Source organism: Gekko japonicus, unplaced genomic scaffold, assembly GCF_001447785.1.
Source record: "Gekko japonicus isolate JY-2015 unplaced genomic scaffold, Gekko_japonicus_V1.1 scaffold1410, whole genome shotgun sequence".
Taxonomy (NCBI): domain Eukaryota; kingdom Metazoa; phylum Chordata; class Lepidosauria; order Squamata; family Gekkonidae; genus Gekko; species Gekko japonicus.
In genome coordinates this window covers 77,729-95,703 of record NW_015168693.1, presented here as the reverse complement: position 1 = coordinate 95,703, position 17,975 = coordinate 77,729, and the positions used below count along the sequence as shown (strand labels likewise).

The window sequence follows — 17,975 nt, the reverse complement described above, 5'->3', positions numbered from 1 at the left end:
CTAGAGTCGCCCATTTCAGTAACTTTACTTTGAAAAAAGATACACAGTACTTAAAATTAATAAAAACAAAAAAAGTAATCTTCCCACACTGATGAGTGCAAGTAGTATTTTCTACACAAATTATGGCTTGCTCATTCAGGCACTAAGAAAAAAGGAGAAGACATGACCTAGAAGAAGAGAAGCAAGGTATGTAGAACACCATTAGAAGGTAAATTAGGACACAATGTGAACTAACAGAGATTCTAAGGAATAGTAGTTTAATACAGATAGTAGTTTCACACAGTGCTCTGTTTCCAAGAAAATATCTACAGAGATTTAAGAAGCATTACATGCACACTAAGTGTTTTTTAAAAGTATGTGGAGCCAGATGAGGCTTTTGCCCAGGAGGGCTTCTGACTGGCCATCGGAGATCTGATTGGCTGTGCAGTTCTTTTAAAAGTTGTTTTGGCAGGAGCTGCCACTACACACAAAGATCTTACCTTCAGTCACACAGTGAAGCTGCGTGTATGCCAGAAAATATCTTTAAACCGTAAGTTTGCTTTAACAGGCATTCTGTTAAAGAGATCTTCTGCCTAAAATGTTGAGAGTTACTATTCAATCCACAACCTGCTTGTGGTGCCTGGCCCCCAGGATGTTCACCTGGCACCCACCAGGATGAGGGCCCTCTTTGTGGTGGCCCTGTCCTGGTGGAACCAGCTGTCAGACAGAGAAGTCCCACAGGGCCCGCATACCAAGTTCTGCAGGGACTGCAAAGCACAGCTCTTCCATTTAGCTTTTCATTAGTCGGGTCTATTTATGTGTGCTGCCTTTTAGTTCTGTATTATGTTTTGATATCTGTTCATGGGTTAGCTGTTGATATCCGTCTTGAGACTGCTTGGTGGCAAGAGGCAGCATATAAATTTAATAACAACAACAACAACAGTTATGCCTGACCTCATTCCCTGACATTTTGTGGTTCTTCTACTGGAAGTAGCAAACCTATTTATCTTCTTGTGGCAGCCATTTTGTGGTTGCACCCACCATCCTGTATCAGAATTGCTAAAAGCACTGCACTGGCTGCTGATAGCATACCGGATTCGCTTCAAGGTACTGGTTCTTACCTTTAAAGCACTATATGGTCAGAGTACTACATACCTGAGGGACCGCCTTTCCTCATATGTACTCCAGAAAGCACTGCGATCAGGGGCCCAGAACCGACTGGCCCTCTTGGGTCTTAAGGAGGCCAGGCTGGCAGTAACCAGGGCCAGGGCTTTCTCGGTGGCGGCTCCTCTCTGGTGGAATGAACTCCCAGAGGAGATCAGGGCCCAACAACAACAACAGTTATGCCTGACCTCATTCCCTGACATTTTGTGGTTCTTCTACTGGAAGTAGCAAACCTATTTATCTTCTTGTGGCAGCCATTTTGTGGTTGCACCCACCATCCTGTATCAAATTGCTAAAAGCACTGCACTGGCTGCTGATAGCATACCGGATTCGCTTCAAGGTACTGGTTCTTACCTTTAAAGCACTATATGGTCAGAGTACTACATACCTGAGGGACCGCCTTTCCTCATATGTACTCCAGAAAGCACTGCGATCAGGGGCCCAGAACTGACTGGCCCTCTTGGGTCTTAAGGAGGCCAGGCTGGCAGTAACCAGGGCCAGGGCTTTCTCGGTGGCGGCTCCTCTCTGGTGGAATGAACTCCCAGAGGAGATCAGGGCCCTGCGGGATCTCTTGCAGTTCTGCAGGGCCTGTAAGACGGAGCTCTTTCACCAGGCCTTTGGAGCTGCCACTACCATTAAGTATTGATAGCCGAGGTTAGAGAGCCCTGTTTCCCCTTGGAATTCCAACAACAGCTCGAACCAGCCACCGGAAGGCGAATTAAAGAAGATCGAAGAACTGGCTGTGAGATGAGAGAACTGAATAACAGTAGTCAGTTCTGAATAACAGCAGTTACTAGCACTTTAAAGGGTTTTAGAATTGTTTTAATTTATTTATATTTTATGTCTATCGTAATGATGATTTTGTGTAAGCCGACCTTGGCTGGGAGGGCAGGGTAAAATTAAATAAAAATTTCAAAGGTGCCTATAGGCTCAAAAAAGTTGGGGACCCTTGTATTACAGTGTAGAACTTCCTGTTATCTAACAGTCCTTTGTTCAAATATATCTCAGAATATTCTGTTTAACCCAATCATTGGGTTTACTTATTTTGTACTTCTAGTACAAAATAAAAAGATAATATGTCTAAAGGACCATCTTCTGAGCCTTACTTTTTCCTTCTCACATTCTTATAAAGAGCACTTTTATCCACCAGTACAATGTACCACACTTTATGAGTCCATTCATCAATATCAGGCAGGCTCAGCTGTTTCCAAGCTTGCAGTAATCATTGTCTTGCCACTGCTAAAAGATTTTTGAGCATGTATTTTGTTTTCTGCTGTATATCTTGAGGTAACAGGACTACCTTAGGCTTACAAGCTTACAAGCTACAATTCTATTTATCTCTTTGAATATACCGTTCCAGTATTTGTGTGCCTGTGGACACTGCCACCAGATGTGAAAGACAGTACCAAATCTTTTATTATATCACCAACATTTATTAGAGGCTCCTGATGTTATTTTGGCTACTCTATTGGACATAAGGTACCACCTATACATGATTTTCTCTAATGCCCACATTAACCAATGTTTTCAAAATATCTTTATGTAATCTGACTTATTGTTGATACTTGAAAAAAATAACTTGTCCTGCCATCGGATTCACATATCATTTCCATGGTAATCAACCAGACTACAGAGAGACAGTGAAGATAACTACAGAAAATGTTCGGTATATACATAACACACTTTAACTTCTTTTTGTAATTTGTAGGTGCACACCATTATAAAATAAATTAAAAATATTTTAAAGCTTAAGAGTATGTTGTTCAAAATTAAGAGGCCTACAACTGTAAAACCAATTCTGCGTGCCTAAAGTATTTCTTGAAAAAGCAGTCTTCTGATGCGCATATAATAAGGAACCTAGAAATTAGGGAGAGCTTAAAAATCAATTTCTTATGGTATAAGAGTCTGATGATCAAAGAGAAAACAATCGAACCAGCTGGCTAGATCATACCCTTGGTATAATCTAATCTAGGTTTTGGATCTCAATCTACTATTTAAAAGGATACTAACATAATGCTTTTTCACATGCATTAATCAACTTGTATGCAAACATATGGACAAATGGAATACATTAGGTATTCCTTTAAGCAACAGTGTAACACATTTCCCTATATTTCCTTTTAAATAAAAGCAACACTGAGTAGAAAAAATTTGGGAAAAAATTACTTCAGGCCTAATTGGAGTTTTACAGTTTCATCACCAAAGAGTAGTACTATTAAGGTCAAGAAATAAACAACAACTTTGAATAACATCTGTAGTTCTAAAATACCATTCTTAACATAATTATTCAAACTTTTTCGAGTTTTACCAACTTAAAATATACACTGATATAAAGATGCCATTCTCATATCGAAGAAAACTCCAAAATTAAGCCATTACCGTTTTTAGATAATAGGCATAAATCTTGTCTCACATTTATCTGGTTCAATATAGTATATTATACATGCTCGACAGGAATGTGTTTGTCATTATATCAGCATTGAGGAGTCTACCCAGGGGTTACATTTAAGGCAATTTATTTTGATTTATATGTTTTTATAGTTGTGTTGTGAACTGCCCTGAGCCCACGTGTGGGGAGGGTGGTATAAAAGTCTAATAAATCATAACCCTTAGTAATCAAGGCCTTGAATTAACAAGTATGGCACTTTATCCAGCAGAAACAAACCTATTTATCCTCAGATCGTTAGTAGCATTACATAACTGATGAAATCACCTTGGTATTCTAAACTTAATCAGCAATTTTCCCCGTAGCCAAAAAACAGTTGTAATGTAAAGCTTCAGATTAGAATCTCTCATAAACAGGAAAGGCAAAACAGGAAAAGAAAACTGTTTAATTTTTGGTAACTGAAAGCAACAGCAAAGGTCAACTTGAGACAACACCCTAGAGGAGGGCCACCAGTTCACCCTACTTCCACAGACTGACAAATGGCCAAAACAATGTTACGTGTAGTTCTGCCATTATCTTAAAAGATCCTCTTTTCCAAATGCAACTGCTGTGGCTGTTATTTCAAGAGGCTGAATGGTGCAGGAGGAAAAAGGCTTTTTAACCTTTTCCTATCATGTTTTTACACTTAAAAAAAACAAAAAACATCCACTACTCCTAAACAGATTTTACTCTCACTGGGAAAAAATACAAGTATTCTCAGACAACCCAAAAAAACAACATATGGACCTGGAAGTCATCAAATGCTTACATGACTACTTAGGGTTGCCAGGTCCTTAACCTGGTGCCAGCGAGGGTTGGGTGAGAGGGAGCTCTCCAGGCATGGGGGTGTTGGGCAACATCACCATGCGCGACGTGATGATGTCATGCAGAAGTGATATTATCAAGCTGGGACAAGATAAATATGGACAAACATGACCCAATCAGAAAATAAGTATAAAGACAACAGTCGTGAGAGTCTGACCCACAAATCAAGCAGTCACCAAGACTTGCAAAGAAAAAGCTTCCTATGTATTATAATCTAAAGCTTCCTATGTATTATAATCTAAAGATTATAATACATAGGAAGCTTTTTCTTTGCAAGCCTTGGTTATCAAGCTGGGGACATCGCATGGCGATGATCTGGTACCGGTATTTGGGGCAAAACTCTATGGTCACATTGGGAACGTCCGGCAGACTCATGGCTGGGGGGGGGAGGGCTTTCCCCACCGGCCAGCTGGCCACAAAACTGTGGGATCCCTTGCTCCCACCAGGGGGCTGGCAATCCTATGATTACTTATGACTACCTTCCTTTTTCAAATGAGAATATATTACTGTGCAATTGATTTAAGAAAGTAAACATATTACCAGGTATTCAAATCTATCTTGTGCAAAATTATTCTATGCTACCATATTCTACATCCCAGGTTACTATAGTTTCCAAAGAACAATGCACTTTATTTCAGTTAAATATAAAAAGCATATCATGAACAAAACAGCAAAATAATTGTCTTTTAAAATATGTTTAGAATTAACTATGTTGAAAAGCTGAAATCTCAACAGGGTGCACATTTTGCTTTAGATACTGTTGAAGGTGGTCACAGAAATCCGGGGTTCATTTAACCATTTTGATACTAAACAAGCGTCATTTTTTGCAAGTTATTTATGCATTAGCATCATATCACAGCAAGCAGCAGCTGGCTTTTCAGCAATATCTGTTCAATATTATCACGTTATGCAAGCTTTGCAGCCTGAAGAAGAGATTTGAGTGTCAGACAAATACAAGCACACCAAATACAAGTTTTCCATCATATCACTCATTTTCTGAGTCCACCACAGCAACACTGAAAGCAACATAAAGTTAAACGAAATTGCATCTATTTAAACACAAAATATTAATTTATTTTTAAAATTATGGTATATTTGACCTTTATAGAAATTAGGATACAAGTTTTAAACTAATATACATTTAATACTTATATTGTCTGAAGAGAAACAGTACAACTGATATGCTTAAATGATGTGGATTTTAAATTGTTTTTTGTAACAAATATTTTTTATTTATTTAAATACACATTTTTGTTCTTTAGAACTTAGTGTTCCAAAATAAAGTACTTACATGAAAATATCCTACAAATGGGGACAGTTTCATAAAATACCACACAAATCAATAACAAAGGAACTCTGGACCAAATCCAGCGATTTTCTAACGAGTAGTGAGCTTTACTACTACATACAAGGATATTCCCGTTAAACTGGGAAAAAGAAGGAAAACTATATTGAACAATTCCACCTACACAAAATTTAGGCCTGGTTCTTGTATAACAAAAAAAATGGCATTTCTACATTGATTTTTTTTTTTAAATGAAAGGTGCCAGTACTCTTATATGAGATTTTGCTGATTTCCACCAATTACCTCCTCCCTCTGCAAATCCCCACACAGCTGTCCCTGAGGGTTCATTTTGTCTTTCTCTGGCTGAGCCAGGCAGGATGGCACACAAGGGTCAGGACTCAGGAAAGCCCTGAAAAAAGGCCCAGTACTCAGTACTGGTGAGTACCATCACAAGAAAAAACCCTGGGATTTTGAACTGTATTACCACAGGCTGTGGGGTAGGTAGGTCATGTGACTGAATGCTGCTTCATACAAAAATATTTCCCTTACACATAGGAAACTGGCATACTTGGTGTCCTTGACTTGCTAGTTCTCTAAGTGCAGGGATTTTTTTTAAATGGAGGAATGTTCAGACTGCAACGATGATTCAATTTATGATTGAAATTCTAGTCCAGAAATATGCTAACAGTCATATCTAACATTTGTGGCAATTAGTCAGTCAGCAGGCTCAGGTCAAACAAAGGATGAACATTTATTCAGTGGCATACATGGTGTATAGACACTGGATCCCTGCCCCCTCCCCCAACAGAACTGTCTTCTGTATGTCTGAAAGTAAATCTGTACATGGGAACCTAACTGCACATATATGATCCAGCTTTGTTAAACTGAGGTGTATGTATAATTAGTTACCTGACTTAGGAGGACAGGCTGGGGAACAAAAACCTAAACCCAAGTCAGTCCTTTGGTTTAGCAAAAAATAGCAAACATTTTGTATTGATTTTCTTTTAATAAGTTCAACATTACAGGAGACATACATTATTTACAGTTTCTCACTGCCATAAAATGTCCACTAAACTCTTATAAATTAATTAAAACAGCCTTTGAAACGTTGGTGTTTAAAGACTGAAGGCTCTGTTTCAAACTATACAATAGAAACAAACAATAACATGCTATTTCTTCTACACAGGAAGTGGGTTAATAAGCCCAAGGAAGTTTTTTACTATTCTGTTCTCTTAGTTTGTATCTAGGAAATCAGTGAATTAAGGAATAATCACAAGGAGCAAATTCAAATAATTTATATAACAATTTTCTTATGTAATGCTATAATAACCATCTTACATTGTAAAATATAAATATTTACATAACTTGTCAACAATGTTCCCTCTAAGCTGTGGAGTCCTGTGAACAAAAATTCTACTTTGTGAGCTGCTGGCATTAAAGTTGTGAGCGAGCGATTTGGCCACTGCATACATTAATTTGCTCTGGAGCCATCCTTCCTGAGCGAAGACAAAAATGTGTGAGCTGGAGGCTAAAAAACTGTGAGCTAACTCACACAAACTCAGCTTAGAGGGAACACTGCTTGTCAATCATGTCAGAATATTCAATGGTCATTTAACAGTTGTTAGAAAGACAAACCATTTAAAAGTTAATAGTAAAGCTTACTACCATAGTGATTGTGCAGATTAGTGCCAAGATTGCACAAACTGAAGCAAAGCCATACAAAAGCCAACCATACCACTGCAGACACTTTTGTCTCACATCAGTCTGTGCCTCAACTGCAAGCTTCTGAAAGGCTTTTGCGCAAGTCAATCTATATTGTATGGCTGAAGTCCACTGGGGGATTTCATCCCACTGTCAAAGAACCCTGTTGTAACTGCATGGACATCTCCACAAGTCAATGGCATAGGGAGCCTGAACCAAAGTTATTGGTTCTGTAAATCCACAATAACACAGGTCTTTTTTCCCTGAACCCCTTCATTCTGTGACGTACCATCAACATCATCTGCTGTTTCGCTCTCTTCTTCTTCTATTATTTCAAAAGGAGTCATTACATCATAGAGAAATGAGAGGAAGCCATAAAACCAATCAGAACTTTCCTCTGCTAAAATATTAAGGACTTCCTCAAGTGAATCAATATTTTCATTATTGCCATCTTTGGTCAGGCCTACACAAGAATAAAGGAGAGAGAGAGAGAGAAAGAGAGAGAGGCAACAGTTAGGTGGAAAAAGGAAATGGAAGAAAAATGATTTAAGAGAAGTTGTTTCATGATCCAGTCTAACAAAGACAGATTTGCACAGTAAGTTTGAGCAAATTAATGAAAAGAAATCTGAAGGTACTTAAAAGAGCCAATAAATATAAATTTCCCAATTACAAAGAAGGTTAAAAAAAATTACAATATTGACCATAACCATGCCTATACATCACTGTTCACAGTCCCCAGGATATATGAAGTGGAAGGCTGCCTGTTGAATAGTGGGTAACCAGAAGTCTCAGTGGGGCCCACCTCATGGTGATTTTTGCCCTTGAGTAGGTCCTGAAGGTAGAAACCCAAGATCCCTTAGTGGGCAGCCCCACATCTGGGCAACAGCCCCTTGTTCAAGGTCTGGGTCCTAAAGTACATCACGGGCTCTTTTTGTAGCAGGAACTCCTTTGCATATTAGGCAACACACACCTAATGTAGCCAATCCTCCAAGAGCTTACAGAGCTCTTCTTACAGGGGCTACTGTAAGCTCTTGGAGGATTGGCTATATTAGGGGTGCATAGCCTAATATGCAAAGGAGTTCCTGCTACAAAAAGAGCCCTGATTACACAGCCCCAAACTCAGATGCAGCTGTTCCTGCCCATGTTTCCCCAGTCTTAGCTGTTGGGCTCTTCTGTGCTTGACTTAATATCCACTTCTGCCCGCCAAACAAGTAATAAAGAAAAAGCAGACATTCATTCCTTGTTCTCTGTTTGGCTCCTCCTGTTGACCAGCTCCTTTCTCCCTGTTTGGCACTTCCCCTTGAAATGTCTCTTCTTTTCCTTGTTTAAATCTTGAGTCCTAACCTGTTGGTTTGTCCCTTTCTCCCATCAGCACTTTTCATTGCATTCTTCATCCCTCTAAAGTTCTCCAGGTAACAGCTGCTTCCTAGGGGTCAGGAACTGCAAAATCACCAATGACAACTAGGTTGGCATGTGTTGTGCCTGCACTAGATTCTGGAACTATCAGTGCTGTGTCTACATTTCTTTCTTTCATCATTTCATCAATTCATCTTTCATCGTTCAAGGCAATGAGTTTCGCTTTAATAAAAGACCTAGGCAACTGTTTGTTTTTTTCTCTATGTATATAATATATAATCTCTCTCTCCCCACACTTAGCCGAGCAGTTCATGCATTTAATAAAGTAGGCAGTGGGCTCATGAAAGTATATGCCACATTAACAGAAACTACACAACTATCTTTCTGAAAGCCTTCTACTGCTGTCTGCCACCAGCAAGTGGTAATCAGAAGCATACTGATTCTAAACATGGAGATATCATTTAGCTATCTTAACTCCATGAATTAGTCCAGTCCACATTTAAAGCCATCTAAGACACTGGCCATCGCATCTTGCAGAAGCAACTTCTACTGTCCAACTTAGTAAGTTGAGCCTGAAGTTCTAATATGAGAATTCTCCATCCACTTTTTCAGAAGGAGGAGGAGGAGGAGGAGAAGGAGGAAGAGGAGGAGATTGGATTTATACCCCACCCTTCACTCGGAGTCTCAGAGCGTCTTACAAACTCTTTTCCCTTCCCCTCCCCACAACAGACACCCTGTGAGGTAGGTGGGGCTGAGAGAGCTCTTTCCATAACTGTCCCTGAGAGAACAACTCTGACAGAACTATGGCTTGCCCAAGGTTATCCAGCAGTTGCAAGTGGAGGAGTGGGGAATCAAACCTGGTTCTCCCAGATTAGAGTCTGCGCACTTAACCACTACACCAAACTGGCTCTCTATAGTTATCTTCTGACTAAACTAAAAAAATACCCAAACACTTTAGTCCTTCTTTGTAAGGAGGTGTTTTTCCTTTTCCAGTTCTTCAATATACTTTGAGACAGAATGTCCAGAACTGCAAACACCAAATGCAGCTTCACAATATATTTATATGAAGGAATTATAATGCTGATCATTATTTTCAACTCCTTTTCCCCGAAAATCCCTCACATAGCATTTACTTTTTTCACTACCATCCCACAAAATTGACGTTTTCTTTGTGCTATCCATCTACCATCTAAAATCTCTCTTGGGTAGCCACCATCAGTTTAGTCCCCATCAGCACACATGTAAGGTTCAAAATTTTTTTTCCCAAAATGCATCATTTCACACTTACTTACTCTGAGTTTCATTTGCTGTTCTCTTGACCATTCACAAGATTTGGGTATATTCTTCTGCAGTTCTTTGCACTCTGTTTTTGTTTTTTACTATACAGAATAATTTGATGTCATTCACAAACTGGACTCATGCCCTGACTCAAGAATATTTGCCAGTACATTAATAATAGCAATGCAGATTCTGAGGGAACCCACTATTCACTTCCCTCCATTTTGAGTATTGTCATTTACTATCTTCTATTTTCTTTAACCAATAATGGATCCACAGGTAAGGTAAAAGTAAAGGTTCCCTTGCTCATCTCCATTTCAAAGCCAAAGAGCCAGCGCTGTCCGAAGACATTTCCGTGGTCATGTGGCCGGCATGACTAAACACCAAGGCACACGGAACGCCGTTACCTTCCCACTGAAGTGGTACCTATTTATCTACTTGCAATTTCTTGCTTTCGAACTGCTAGATTGGCAGGAGCTGGAACTAGAGACGGGAGTTCACTCCGTCATGCAGCACACTCAGGTCTCGAACTGCTGAACTACCGACCTTCCACAGCCTGCAGTTCAGCGTCTTAACCACTTGCGCCACCGCAGCTCCTAATAAAATGGTTTTTGAAGTCCAGATTTATAGTAGCTTCCAGACCAGTTCCATCAACTGCACATTGAAAAATAGGGTTTTCTTTTGGAGAACCCATATTGGTAATTCTTGAGCAAGACTTGTTCTTGTACTAACTTCAATAGTGTTTTCCACTATTTTACTTAGAAAAGATGTTGGGCTACTAAGTGTGTAACTTCCTGCTGTCTTTTAGACTTCTTTTCAATAGTTGGGGTTTCACTGGCCTCTTTCCAAATTTCCAGCAAACAGGCCAATTTTGAGTAAGCATATTTGAGTATGAAAACCCAAGTTCACACTAAGTTTCCTTGACTCTGCTTGTTAACCATCCTGGTATCACATCAGAAGTATTTATATCTTGCCTAATCTGCAGTACATGTAATGGCTGAACTTATTAACATGATTTTAAATATTTCCCAGGCATCTGCAGAGATTTGAGACTCCATCTCAACTTTTCTTTTACTAACCTCTCTATTTTTGAGGATTTTCCGCTTCAAAAAAAAGATGTGTTAAACTTCTTGGGCATTATTTGACTTGAAAATATATTGAATTTGTTAGCTTGTGTATTCACTATTACCAAACAGTGCGACAGCACTTAAATCTTGAACTAAATTCTAAGTGTAGTCAGGGTTAAGACCAGAGTAATCTGGTCATTGATATATCAAGAAATTTTGCTTCTCATTATAAATATTCAGGCCAAGTTCAGACTGGCAGTTTGAAGTGGGAGGGAGTTGTTGCAAAAAAGAAGAGCCGGAACAAACTGTTCCGGATTTTCCCAGTCACACTGCGCGGACTGATGCAGCGTTTTCCTCACGACAGACACCTAGGCGCAGCGGCAAAGAGGGCAGGATCCGGATGCTGTGGGCCATAGGCACATCCAGTCACATCACTACCCCCTCTTCAAGCCAATCACCTGCACCTTCCTGGTGCCAGAGTGAGGCTAGGAAGTCAGTCAGCGTAAACATTCAGCGCACATTATTAACGCGGGCTGTTCCCGGCTTTTAGTGGTTAGCGTTCACACTTCTGGGAAGCAGAATGAAACAAGATAAACGGGCTCTCCAGGGTTTGCTACCACTTTCACCAGGTATCTTTTAAACCCGGGAGGCAAGCACTACAAGACGGGTTGAGTACGGGGTGGGGAACACCAGACAGATGTGCCTGTGTGAACGGCCCCTTTAATCCGCTTGTGAAACTTTCCGCACACGGACCTATATCGGGGCAAACTGCCAGTCTGAACTCAGCCTCAGTTCATCTAATCAATAGAAGGGCAACTGAAGTCACCCACTGTTATAGCATTTTCACACATGGAAGCCTCCCTTTTTTTCTCCCTCTCAAGTTCACTCATGGAGTTTGAGAATGGAGGGACAGGCAACAGTATGCTCTCAGTACCAAATTACTTTTTTGCGCCTAGTGTTTTCTCCCATAGTGATTCCATGGAACAGTTTAGTACTCATAAGTTTTCTGGTCTGACTCGCTCATTTCATACATTCTAACAATCCCTTCCCTGTCCTTTTAAAGAGTTTGTATTTAAGGACAACATTCTCATCTATTCTGTACCACCTCGTTTCCAATATACCCACCATAGCAGTATTCTTGTCCTGGCACCAAGGACATCAGTTTCATATTCCTTTGCAAAAAAATTTCTTCCTCTGCAGCTTTTCAGACACTATGATTTCTTTAAACGCACTTAATAAACACACTTATCTCTTTACACACTCATTTTAATGACGAAAGACCATCAGTTCTTAGAAAGGAATGTTCCCAAATGGAATTCTCCCCATTCTAGTCAGCTTTTCCCCAAGAAGTCAGTTAAACATCAATAGACTGGTCCAGTGACAATTCTAGGGAAGCCATTCTTTCATTCAGGTTCAACTTGATTCAAGCTGATCCTTAGTAGGTCAGTAATAATAATCCTTTCCTCCCTATGTAATATACCTGGAGCTTCTCTCAGGATTCATCAACCACTGCTTCAGAAAATCAATTCAGCAAAACATATTAAATAAGGAAATGAAAGTGCTATTCTATGAAGCGCACAATCAGTTCACTTTGCCATGACCCTGCCTGGGTTATTTAAAAAAAAATATTCCCACAATTTGCTGACCTGAGAGGTTATCACTAAGCATCTAGAGTAAAGTCAGTACAGTCAAAGCAATCAAAGAAATAAGATACTCACACACCCCTGCATCACAAATCATTGCCACCATGCTTTGACAGTACTGCCATCAAAATCATAAGCTAGGGCAGGGGTCCCCAACATGGTGCCTATTGGGTGCCATAGTGCCCATTAACACCTTTCCTGGCACCCACAATCTGTTTTTAGAAAGTGGTTGGGGTCAGATGGGCCTTTGGTCCAGCAGAGCTTCTGACCAGCCACTGGAGATCTAATTGGATAAGCAGATCTTGTGCACATCACAAGGATCTTGTCCATTCTTTTTAAAAGGGATCCTGTTAAACTTATCTTCTGCCTGAAATTTTGAAGAGTTAGAGTTATGCATGACGTGACTCCCTGACGTTTGTGATTGGCTTTGTCTCTTGCAGCAGCTATTCTGTAGTTGGCTCCACCTCCTGCTGTGGCCATTTTTTTGGTTGCACCCATCATCCTGTGTCAGAATTCCAAACGTGCTTGCAGGTTCAAAAAGTTTGGGGATCTCAGGCTAGGGGAAGTAATGTTCTCATCTGTTAGATCCCGTTTAAAGACCTTATAAAAACGGAGGTTCAGATCCTCCAGCAAGAGGAACTTGCCTGATGGTAAATTTTCCACATTCTTCACGTCCTGACACAAGTCTCAACCACTTATGTGGCTGTATTGTAAATTTAACAGGTACTCCAAAAGAGGCAGTGCTCACCTCATCTTCAAGGCTTGATCATCTACAATATCAAGGGTGAATGGATGCAAGATTAGATCTTTGTTCACTAGTATGACGACTTGTAGCTTGTATATGAGTTAATGCACAATAAAGTCAGTCTTAAAACATGAAGTTTCAATCTACTCCTCACCCAGTTTCTTGCTACCTTGGTGGCTTCTCCCACCCTTTTTTGCTGTCAAGTCAGTTGATGGCAACCCCATAGAGGTTTCAAGGCAAGAGACTTTCAGAGGTGGTTTGTCATCGTCTGCCCCTGCACAGCAGCCCTAGACTTTCTTGGTGGTCTCCCATCCAAGTACTAATCACAGCTGACCCTGCTTAGCTTCGGAGATCAGATGAAATCGGGGTAGCCTGGGCTATCCAGGTCAGGGTGGCCCTTGCTATATCTGTATAATTTGTATCTTTTGGATACCAGCACTGCCAAAACCTGCTTGCTTCTCAAAAGCTATTTAGCTCTCAATTGCATTGTTCATGGACAGTGTCTGCTTCCAACCCTCAGACCAATCAAAAGCTAACTAGTAATGCAAGCACCAGAACAGTCATATAGATTTCCTACCAGAATTTAGAATCGATATTCTGTGTATCAACACCAAGGAAATACCAGAGGGATAAAGAGGATGGAAGATGTGCCTTTAACCATCCGTTTCACACAAATACCATTTTAGAAGGCAATAATGCAGCTGTAGAATCCAAGAGATGCCAGTTGACAGATCTTGAAAAATAAAATTGTGACTACTGTTATTAAAGACTATTTACTTGAGTATGTGACTTTTTGATAATTTATCCTTAAATGTCAAAGACAGAGATCAGTTAAGAGTCTCATCTTCACTAAAGCTGTTCACAACTGTGTATAATCACTTTAACTTGAATCCATTTTCTTGGAGGCTACTATCATTTAACTCTTGAAGCATTAACCACTTCAGAACAATATAAGTATAATTTAAAAACAGTTTTTACACAAAGTTTTTCTGAAGTGTTAGTAGCTTTCCCATGAAATAAGCAATTTTACTTGTTCCAGAGGCCTCCAGTTTTAGCTCTACGTATGATCTTTCATGGAAAAAAAATCCTAGTATAATTGTAGTAAACACAAGAATAAAGACTGACACTACCTGATTTCTAAGGATCCATTATTCATCACATCCAATGACAAGTTAATATGTCTAATTGGTTGCTGATCCCAAAAACAGAATGTTACCTCCCCAAACCATTACAATAGCTACATTGCATTATGATTTACAGTAACATATATGGATGTTTCATATTAAGTGTGACCACTAGGCAGCTAGCATACACTTTTTTGCCTTAGCCACCTTAATTACTCTGGGGCATGCTCAAGTGGGTGATCATATAAAGTGCTTATACCAAGTAAAAACTTATAACAAATAGTCAAGCACTGAAATGAATAGAGAACCTTCCATAGGTAGACGCATCTGCTTAAATTTTTTTATATATTTATTAAAATACTTATATGCCACTTTTACCTCAAGTAAGTTGGCTTAAAGCTAGTTTACCAAAAGTATAACTACAATTCTTTAGCTGATTAGTCATCTGGCCAAGAAGACTAATAATTGCTTTTTGGTTGGTGCTATATCTCCACAGACTTCTTTCTGTTTCTGGTTCTTAAAGGTAAAGGTAAAGGTTCCCTTGCTCGAAAGCCAGTCGAGTTCGACTCTAGGGTTGCGGTGCTCATTTCCGTTTCAAAGCCGAAGAGCCAGCGCTGTCCGAAGACGTTTCCGTGGTCATGTGGCCGGCATGACTAAACACCAAGGCGCACGGAACGCTGTTACCTTCCCACCAAAGTGGTACCTATTTATCTACTTGCAATGTCTTGCTTTCGAACTGCTAGGTTGGCAGGAGCTGGAACTAGAGACGGGAGCTCACTCCGTCTTGCGGCACCCAGGTCTCGAACTGCTGAACTACTGACCTTCCACAGCCTGCAGTTCAGCATCTTAACCACTTGAGCCAAAAAAGTATCAGGTACTCATACGTCACCAAAGATCTGCTGTCATGCAAAAGATGTGACAAATTTCCCTTTTTCCGATGAGCTGCAGTGATGGAAGGCTAAATACAGATGCATTATACTGGTCTGAGAACCCTGACTGACAGGGGGATCAAAAAGAATTCTACTGTCGACCTGAGGGGGTCAGTTAAGAGTGTCAGTTAGGAAGGAAGACAGGGGAAGCAGAATGAGAGAGAGAGAGAGAGAAGACGATGAAAGATTGGAGAAGATCCTGAAACAGGGAACTGGAACCCACAGTCCTTCCCTAAAGGAAATAGCTCCTAGGAAAAAGGGGTGATCTCTATCAACAGTTACAAACATCTCTTGGTAGAACAAAATAGCTACATTTTTGTGACAAACTATACAGTTGTAGGAAGTTTCCCTCATTCCTGTGGCCTTTTTAACTTGCCAAGCTTAAAATGGAAACCTCCCTGACAGGCTGACCATTTCCCCGTGAGAGTGAAATAAAACAGTTTGCATGTTATCATATATATATCAGCCACTACTCAAGACTACTTGCATGACATTGACTGGGTCCGCTCCTCCCCTCCATCCATTGCCAGCTTGGCCACTCTTCCCTATTTGAATAAACTGCTCAAATGTCTGTCTCTCATGATAAAGATGCTTCTTCTGCTGTGGTTTCACTCCTCTACATCTGGCTGGCTACTGAAAGGGCTGCTCCCTGATCAGGAAGAGGCTTCTCCTGCTTGGCTTCTCCATTGCTGGCTGGCTACTGAGGTGAGCCACTGGCCATCAAACCGTTCTCTTCTCCTACTGTGGGGCTCACTTTCCCTTCAGTGGATGTTGCTAGGCAACCAAGCTTGGTTCTGTCAGTAAAAAAGACTGGGGCAGGAGGCCCTTTCCAGGCCTACTTTGGCCTTTGTGGGGAACTCATTGGGGCCAGTCCTAACTAGGGTTTGCCACCTCCAGGTTTGGAAATGCCTGAGGATTTTGTGGTGGAGTCTATGGAAGCCAGAGTTTGGGGAGGGGAGAGGCCTCAGCTGAATAGAACGACATAGAGTCCACCCTCCAATGCAGTTATTTTACGAAGGGGAGAGAGATCTGTTGTCTGGAGTTCAGTTGTGATACCACGCAATCTTCAGGCTCCATCTGCAGGTTGGCTACCTTAGGCCTGGCAGCTCCCTCTGGGAGACTTGATGCCAGCTGACTGGCATAACTTAACTAGGCCTCGTTGCTTGCTCATGCTCACCAGCAGCAGCCCCCCTAGGACAGCCACTGTGGCTTAGCAGTTAGCACTTCAGAGCAGGGTCTGCCAGACCCAGGTTCTTGCTGTGGAAGCTGGGTGGGTGATTTGTGATTTTGGACTGCTCACAGACTTTCAGCCTAACCTATCTCACAGGGTTGTTGTGCAGATCAAAAAAAGAAGAGAAGAATGATGTAAGCTGCTTTGGTCCCCACTACAGAGAAAGACTACTTTTCCTCATGGGGAACCATTGTTGCCAATCTCCAGGTGAGAGCTGGAGATCACTCACCATTACAACTGCTCTCCAGATGGTAGAGATCAGTTCCGCTGGAGAAAATGGTGGACTCCATGTCATTATACCCTGCTGAGGTGGCCCCCTCCCATGATGACAGCCAGTGTGACATGGCAGTTAGCGCTTCAGAGCAGGGTCTGCCAGACCCAGGTTCTTGCTATGAAAGCTGGCTGGTTGATTTCAAACCACTCACAGACTTTCAGCCTAACCTACCTCACAGGGATGTTGTGCAGATCAAAAGGGGGAGAGGAGAATGATTTTAGCTGCTTTGGTCCCAACTGCAGAGAAAGTCTGTACTTTTCTTAGGTAGAGGCTGCAGGGAGGGGAGAGGAGATGGAAAGCTGAAGGCAGAGGGGCAGATGAAGGCTGGGAAGGAGATAGGGTTGCCAACTCCAAGTTGGGAAATTCCTGGAGATTTGAGAGGTGAAGCCTGGAGTGGGTGGGGTTTGCAGAGGGGTGGGACCTCAGACAAGTACAGTGCCATAGACTCCACCCTACAAACCAGCCATTTCGTCCTGGGGAACCATTGTTGCCAACTTCTAGGTGAGGGCTGGAGATCACTCAGAATTACAACTACTCTTCAGATGACAGAGCACAGATTCCCTGGAGAAAATGGTGGACTCTATGTCATCATACCCCGCTGATTTGCCACAGCAAATTAACGCTAAGTGCACAAGGCCGGGGCACCCTTTTTATTATTAATATCAACCTGTCATGTGCTGTATTCAGACCTATAACAAAAGCATTTTTCAGCTCCTCAGCATCCTAGGTTGGGTCAGAATATATCTATATACGTTTTAACATCTGGGGGGCAGAGAGAAAAAGCATCAAAGCTGCATATACACAGTCAATAAAAGTTCATCAGCATTGGGTGACAGCTCCTAAAACAAAGCCTTCCTGCAGTCCTGGGAGGGGGTTCCTGCCTTAATTTTTTTTTTATGTATTCCACAGACATTTTCCCCTTTGCCATCTTTTTTTCTTTCTTCTTTTT

General features: G+C 41.1%; 1 protein-coding gene across 5 annotated transcripts in view; it reads right to left on the bottom strand.

Annotated features, from left to right (window-relative positions):
- The window catches only part of ASPH (aspartate beta-hydroxylase), a 42,118-nt gene that overhangs the window by 6,688 nt on the left and 17,455 nt on the right, over positions 1-17,975 (bottom strand). For 2 of the 5 annotated variants that reach the window (XM_015415472.1, XM_015415471.1), the window contains exons 1-2: positions 8,724-8,783; positions 7,669-7,842 (exon numbers count right to left, since the gene is read on the bottom strand). The exons of 2 other annotated variants lie outside the window; for them this stretch is intronic. In XM_015415472.1, the coding sequence (XP_015270958.1) occupies positions 7,669-7,842; positions 8,724-8,748 (199 nt within the window). In that variant the 5' untranslated portion in view covers positions 8,749-8,783. Of the gene's footprint in view, positions 1-7,585; positions 7,843-8,723; positions 8,784-17,975 lie in introns of those variants that run through there. One more of the 5 variants, XM_015415473.1, reaches the window with a different exon arrangement.